Raw genomic sequence first — 6,951 nt, 5'->3', positions numbered from 1 at the left:
TCAGTGAGGTGTGGTTGTCTGTCAATGAAAAGACAACAAAATGTTTAAAACAAACAAAAAAAGGCAATAGTGAAGGAATCCCGCCATTTCCTGGTTACCTTGGAAGGCATTTCGAAAGCATCTGTTCTCATAAGATAAAGATGTGTTTGCGTGCACAGGCCTCGGGGTGATTGGGTGACCCCACCCCTCCCTCCAAAAAGTGAAGAAATACCACACTATAGCTGTTGCACAAAATTACGATGCCCTTACTTATAACCCTGTGTTAAAGTACTTGATATTTACAACACACAAGCAACATCCAATTTTTATGAGACCACATAATATTTTAAGAGGTTAAAAGGAAATGGGTACTCACATGTTCATGTCAACGTCCATGAAAGTGCGTTCACATGAAAAACAAAAAAGAAAATTGTCAATTGAGCAAAAAGAGAGTAAAGGCCTAAAAATATGTATTAGGTAAATACTATTGAGAGCCGAAAGTTGGCAAGCAGCAAACAATAAAATAAACATATATGATACATATCAGTACAAAATAACACATCTGAAGTAAAAATAAAATGCATTAATTCATGACTAAAGCAGTGTTGCTATACCTTCAGAAGAAGAAAATAAATATAACCCCAAATTGTTAAGGTTACATCATTTACAATGATAACTGAAACATCTAAATAGATGTGCGCTCTTTAAATCATTAGCACCCATAATAATGTTTAAAAGTATTCAAACAATATTAATAATGTTAGTTTATCTCGTGAGCGCTATGGGAACAACACAAGTCATCGGTGGTGCTCAGCGCTGACGCACAGCGACTTGGAGTCAACAGCCAAGTCCAACCACAAGGATGAGAAATTTCAATTGCAAAAATCGCAACCTTCAGCCTGTGCATGATAAAATATTTCTTACCTGAGCAATGACATGTTTGGATGATATGTTGGCGCCATCTTTAGTGGAGGAGCCTTTAAGTTCCGGTGTTTCCCTCTCCAGGAGGAGTCAGTCGAGCGGGTTTCCACGGGGGCGGTGACGCAGCAGCAATGACCAAGCAAAACCGTCGACCTGAAGGGTGGAGTTTAGGACTGTAGACTAACAAACACTAATGCACAACTCTCGCTCTGTTTTATCCATTTAAACGCCTTGTGGGGTCTCCACATCGTGTATATACTATTTTGTTTCCAATAGACTAGTGATCATTAGTCTGCGTAAATGCGCAACGTGCTGCGCATCCGCAGTTGAAGAGGAAAAGAAGTACAATTGTCAGCAGGCTGCACACAGGAAATTATTGGTTAAATTAGAATTATAAATCAGAATTATGTATATATATTAACATTTGTTTTACATATTTTTAGTTTATTTTTCCATTACAGTCTGGTACCACCCCAGATTATTGTTACACTAAAAGATAATTGCTGTCGCTGCTTCTGAGTCGTTGCAAATGAAGATAAGGGCAACTGTCACGCGCATGAACGGTCCAATATGGTCAAGTTTGTGCAACGCTCACTGCACTGTAAAAAAAGATAGATTGTACAAACACGATAAATAACACAGTTATTGTATTGGTTTTGTTCCTCCACCCTCAACACCGCCTCTGAGCGACAATCGATCCAACGCTGCCTGCACACAGTAATAATAATAATAATAATAATAATAATATACATTTTGTTAAGTTAGGAGAGTGTATGCCTTTTCACCTGCAGCCATCCAGGTACGTGTTGATGACGTATCCAGGTGACCAAACAGAGAGGCGTGCGTGTATGCAAGCGCGCGCCCGGAAGTTTTTTTTTTTATTACTTCTTTTCGCCAGGAAGAAAGTTGAAAGGGGAATGAGAGACGACGCTGCCGAATGGGGCAGTAAGTTATTTCTTAAATATGACTGACCAGGGGCCCCTTTTAACATCGTGCATCATATTCTATTTGTCCATTGGGGCTGCGATATTTCAGATTCTTGAAGAGCCAAACTGGGAATTGGCAAGGAGCAAATATGTTCTTCAAAAGGAACAGATTTTGAAGAAGTACCCCTGTCTTAGGAAAGAGGATCTGGATGAAATTCTTGAGGTAGTTATGGACTTTATTTGCTATACAAATTGACATAGAGCAACTTTGCGTCTGTTTAACGATGTAATTAAATAGGAAACGCACTCCATATGTTCATTGAGTTTAACCAGGCAGTTCTGCCGTCTCATTCAAATGCGCATTATATTTCCCCCACTCTAAAAAGCTCATTTTCTCATACATTTGTTTCTTTAGAAAGTAAAAGCAGAGGGGATATTTATAATATTGTACACACGGGCAGTAAGCGTGAACCTACACGTCCCATTCAAGTTGGAATGTTAGCACAAGGTGTGTCTTGTCTGGCTCAACAAGTGTTTTTATTTGTTATAATCTCACGCGACGTTTTTATTTGCGTGTAACTATTTTATTCAATTAACCTTGTACATCTAATGGAATCCAATGCAAGACCACAAATTCAGCCTTTACAAATATGTTCAAACTTTGAGAGGAATTGAATTAACAACATACCTGTAAAAAAAAAAAAAACGGAAAATTGATTTTATCTGTTAATAATTCATCCTCCAGGTCGTGTCAGAGGCTGCGGGCCAAGGTGTGATCATCACTGGGGACAAACATCACACCATGTGGGACTGGGGGAATTCCGTCATCTTTGCTGCGACTATTGTCACAACAATAGGTTTGTGTGTTGGTTATTACATCTTAAAACGCCCCTAAGCTTCAATATGTCACGGGGGAAAAAAAAAAATCACAGCATGCACAGCAAATAGAACATTTCTTTTTAGTCGCAGTGACATTATTTATTGATTCATTAAAGCATGGCACCAAAAAATGTAAAAAGACTGTGGGCGAACTTGCTTGTCTAAAACGATGTAACCTTCACATGGGCGTGGGATTTTTTACAACAACATGGAAAGCAGTTGTCCACATCGCACGTTGGTGCAAAACTATGTTCGGGCCAAATATATCATCCGATAAGTAGGTACTAGCAACATCACGTCCGTGTGAAGATCCCAAAACACACTGCAATAGGTCAAGCCCAGTCATTAATTAGCAGGGGTGTCAATAATTTTGCAACTGGAAAATTGAATCCAGTTAAATTTGTGTTGCTGATGTATTCCATAGGTTATGGTAATGTCGCCCCAAAGACTAATGGAGGTCGAATCTTTTGCATCCTGTATGGTCTGTGTGGCATCCCGCTGTGTCTGGTGTGGATCAGTAAGCTGGGTTCGTTTTTTGGAGACCGGGCTAAACGTCTGTCCCAGATTCTCATCCGCAAAAACATGCCAGTGGTAAGATGTAATTTGGATATTAAGTGGCATAAAGTTTCAGAATCACATCAAATATTTTTTTTTTTCAGAAACGTGTTCAGCTTATCTGCACCATTATTTTCTTGTTATGGGGGCTCTTCGTGCACTTGGTGATCCCTCCGCTTGTTTTCATGTCCTTGGAAGGATGGAGTTATTTGGAAGGCCTCTACTTTTCTTTCATCACCCTTACAACTGTCGGCTTCGGAGATTACGTGGCAGGTTGACTTCAGATCATCATTAATTTCTCATTGTTGTGCGTTTACAATTATTTTGATTTACCACACATACATTTGATTCCTTTCAGGTGTGAATCCAAATATTGAATACCCGAGACTGTACAGAGTTTTTGCGGAGCTATGGATCTACATGGGACTGGCGTGGCTGTCTCTGTTCTTCAGCTGGAACGTAAACATGGTCGTGGAGGCTCACAAGGTTCTGAAGAAAAGACGACACAAACGCCGACCCTTCCTCGATCGCGAACCGGAGCCCGAAAAGAACACGCCCGAGTCGGGCGACAGGCCGACCGTCATTGATATTTTTAGCTTCTTATCGGATAAGGGAGAAGACTACAGCACTGTCATCAAGGAGATTGGAGAAAGCAAAAAACCAAATTCCGCTGCTCTTTTCAATCGCTCCAAAAGCTGCAGCGACATTGTGACCACCAACATCGAGACGCTGGATCACTCGCCGCGACACAGAAATTTGTTGAGCATCAGCGAAGTGTTCATCAACCCAACGAATGACGGTTGCCAAGCCAGAGAGAGTCAATCCGTTAACCAGGAAACTTCCACGACAAAAGAACAAGCCGAGCAATCGGAAACCGATGAGCCGTTAGATGAAGTTCAAGATTCACCAAATCATGACATTATACTATTTACTGTGCCAGCCTCGGGAAGCACACAAGAAGAAATTACACAGCCAAGTGATGGTTTGCCTCGGTTTATAATATCAAAAGTAGAAGAAGAAGACACTTTACTTAATAAGGATGAAAAGGGCTAAAGATTCAAATTGCACTGCATGTTTTGGAGAAATAATCCAACATATGTGCCAAAGAGACGCTATCCAATTGGACATAATCTCTGCTTTGGTTCATTCCAACAGAATTTAAAGGAGTTGAAGTCAGGGCTCCAATTTTTCTACACCACACTGATGAATGTTGTATATTTATCTTCTGTTACATTTCATTGCCAAGTGATACTCAGGAATTTATTTGTAATGTGTTTTAAAATTGGTGTAATTTATTTGCTGTTATTGTTCCATTGTTGTCTACCTATTACAATCAATGTACATTCATTTGAGTGTTAATTTAGTTTTTTTGTTTGTTTTTGTGATTGTATCATTATGGTAAAAGCGTGTTGTTGCAGCTGTGGTGAAATGCACTATTAATTATTTTTTTTTGTATTGTATTGCATTATGATTTGCTCCAAAATGTGTTTTTGTATCTCAGGCAAATCTGCATGAAGTTCTATCAACATATGTCTAAGATAAAAATTCTAATTATTCAATTTTTTTGTCACGTTATGAAATTATTTTTCAAGTCTACTTTGTTTTTTTTTTAAAAGCAATGTCCTCCCTAATCTAAATCACAGCATAAAGCTTTATGAAACACTGTTCCAATGATCAGTTTCCCTCCATAGATCGTAGCGACAGATGAGCCCATAATCACGTGACCATCATCGGCATACACTTGAGTCACTACTGGCACGTCAGAGTGAATATTCTGGATGCGGATGACCTGGACGACACAGCATCATGAGAAGTATGGTGAAATAATTCAATTTGGATGCCAACATGTCACAACTGAGCCAAGTGAAAAAAATGTGAAGAGACAAACCTCTGATCCAGGTGGATTTTTAAGGTCAAAGTGGAAAATTCGCATTAGGTTGATGTGACAGCCTAACCACAGGTCACCTGTTTTTGGGTCAACTTCAATGTTGTCACACAGTGAACCCAAAGCTAGGGACTGGTGGAAATAGAGGAGAAAAAAGTCAGATATAAAAAAATATTGTTTTTAATTTACATTTACCTTCACAAAGGCCAATGCATTATCTTCTTTCCGCTCAAACACGTGCAGATTATGGCCCAGTATATCCATCACATAAATATGTCTGTCAAAAAAAAAAAAAGTAGATATTCTTATCTCATTTGTGCAACTCTTAAATAAGTCACCAACCTTTTGTCTGGTGAAATGTTGATTCCATTGGCAAAATAATAGCCCACAGAAACCACTTTGACCATGTCTGTACTGTAGTACACAACGTTAGACAAAGGTTGACCCAGAAGAGGCTCCATGATAGTTTTCAGAAGTTCATCTGAAAAATAGTGATCATTGGTGGCATAGAACCGATCCAACCCCAAAGCCACGATATCATTCACACTAGAAAGAAGAGAAGAAGAAAAAAGTTAAGTGATATAAAAACATGAGGTTTTTAAAAATGAAAAATTGCCTTAGAATACCTGTGAAGGAGTTTATGTTTGAAGGTCTTAAGATGCAGCAGGGAGAATCCTTTCTCCACAAATTCAAACAACTCGACTTGGCTTTTGTGGTGAGGATGATTCACAACAAACAAGTACACTGTGCCATCTGAAAATGATTGGGCAGTGATTTCAATGCCATCAATTCAATGCTCCTCAAATAATTAAATTCACAGGCCTAAAAGTTGATCATCTCCAAATAGGACTGCTCATACTGGTTGGTTCTGTGTAGACACTGATGCCATGAGGGTTGAACGTCTCCAGGTCAAAGTTCTTCGATATGGGCAGCTCCACTGGTTCCATGTTCGACTCCTTCAGATCCAGGAGGAAGATCTTACCAGGAGCATCAGAAGATGGAACTCCGGGGTAATTCAAACCCTGGAAAATCCAAAAATGTACAAAGAGACATCATTTGTTTATCTCTAGCAGCTCTGTGCTGGTGTCAAAATTGAATCAAGAGCTTCTGGATTTTATTTGGTGGAGTCATTACTTTTCTTCATGGAACGATGTACCTTCTGCAAACAGATTAGGTCTTCCAAATGCTTTTGAAAGAACTAAGGGGCAGTGCAAGGTAGGTGGAAACAGTACAGGGTACCGATTTGACGTCAGCAGGCGTTATCTACGGAGCTTTGCATCAGGAACGGTTCAAATAAGGCCAATGACTTGCGGTCTCATCGACTTGTGCCCACTGAAAAAAAAATTTAAAAAAAACTTACAGTGCTGATAAAAGCGAGTCCATCTCCAAAGACCGTTATATCCTCGGAACCATTATCTGTATAAAAAAAAAAAAAAAATCACTAATTGTATTTGGAATAAAATATTTTACTTGCTCTTACTCAGATTCTTCAGCAGTACACAGTTAGGTAGGTGATTCTTGACAGGCTCTCGGGACGCCAGATACATTTTCCTGCAATGTTAGTGACGGTACAGAAGTATAGAAAAACAGAAATATAAAGCAGGCTATACTTCAAAAGTGAATGCTGGTGTTTGCTTACCTCATATTGACCATCCTCTCGCCAAGCAGCATGTAAAACAACGTCACAGCCACTGAGAGCAAGCCCAGTGTTTCCATGGTTGAACTGCACAGCACACTGTACAGAGGACAGCTAAATTTCAAAATAAATAGCTTACTCAGCTAACCCAAATCCGAAAGAGAGAGAGT

The 6,951-nt window shown here is 39.4% G+C and overlaps 2 protein-coding genes across 2 annotated transcripts; one reads left to right on the top strand and one right to left on the bottom strand.

The window, feature by feature from the left end:
• Positions 1-1,775: 1,775 nt before the first annotated feature.
• kcnk5b (potassium channel, subfamily K, member 5b) lies at positions 1,776-4,868 on the top strand. The gene is made up of 5 exons (XM_088386022.1): positions 1,776-2,049; positions 2,572-2,683; positions 3,130-3,296; positions 3,365-3,533; positions 3,619-4,868. The coding sequence occupies exons 1-5, from the start codon at positions 1,864-1,866 to the stop codon at positions 4,311-4,313; spliced, it is 1,329 nt and encodes a 442-aa protein (XP_088242148.1). The 5' UTR covers positions 1,776-1,863; the 3' UTR covers positions 4,314-4,868.
• LOC148392073 (serum paraoxonase/arylesterase 2-like) lies at positions 4,238-6,932 on the bottom strand. Its single transcript, XM_088386023.1, has 9 exons — positions 6,785-6,932; positions 6,626-6,696; positions 6,506-6,561; positions 6,005-6,167; positions 5,772-5,898; positions 5,488-5,691; positions 5,341-5,422; positions 5,149-5,277; positions 4,238-5,049 (listed from the first exon to the last, which is right to left on the bottom strand). The coding sequence occupies exons 1-9, from the start codon at positions 6,859-6,861 to the stop codon at positions 4,888-4,890; spliced, it is 1,071 nt and encodes a 356-aa protein (XP_088242149.1). The 5' UTR covers positions 6,862-6,932; the 3' UTR covers positions 4,238-4,887.
• Between the last annotated feature and the right edge of the window lie 19 nt (positions 6,933-6,951).

This window comes from Syngnathus floridae, chromosome 10 (genome assembly GCF_059516105.1).
Source record: "Syngnathus floridae isolate MCC-2025c chromosome 10, RoL_Sflo_1.0, whole genome shotgun sequence".
Classification (NCBI taxonomy): domain Eukaryota; kingdom Metazoa; phylum Chordata; class Actinopteri; order Syngnathiformes; family Syngnathidae; genus Syngnathus; species Syngnathus floridae.
Note: the sequence above shows the minus strand (reverse complement) of the source record. Positions and strands in the feature narration are given on the sequence as shown.

What these genes read in the sequence shown, in the direction of transcription:
- kcnk5b (XM_088386022.1), top strand. Translation starts at nt 1,864, where the DNA reads ATGACTGACCAGGGGCCCCTTTTAACATCGTGCATCATATTCTATTTG. An exon ending in ATCTGGATGAAATTCTTGAG is followed by an intron (nt 2,050 to 2,571) that starts GTAGTTATGGAC and finishes TTCATCCTCCAG; the next exon opens with GTCGTGTCAGAGGCTGCGGG. An exon ending in CTTCGGAGATTACGTGGCAG is followed by an intron (nt 3,534 to 3,618) that starts GTTGACTTCAGA and finishes GATTCCTTTCAG; the next exon opens with GTGTGAATCCAAATATTGAA.
- LOC148392073 (XM_088386023.1), bottom strand. Translation starts at nt 6,861, where the DNA reads ATGGAAACACTGGGCTTGCTCTCAGTGGCTGTGACGTTGTTTTACATG. An exon ending in GAGAGGATGGTCAATATGAG is followed by an intron (nt 6,697 to 6,784) that starts GTAAGCAAACAC and finishes CTAACATTGCAG; the next exon opens with GAAAATGTATCTGGCGTCCC. An exon ending in AACATTTCACCAGACAAAAG is followed by an intron (nt 5,423 to 5,487) that starts GTTGGTGACTTA and finishes TTTTTTTGACAG; the next exon opens with ACATATTTATGTGATGGATA.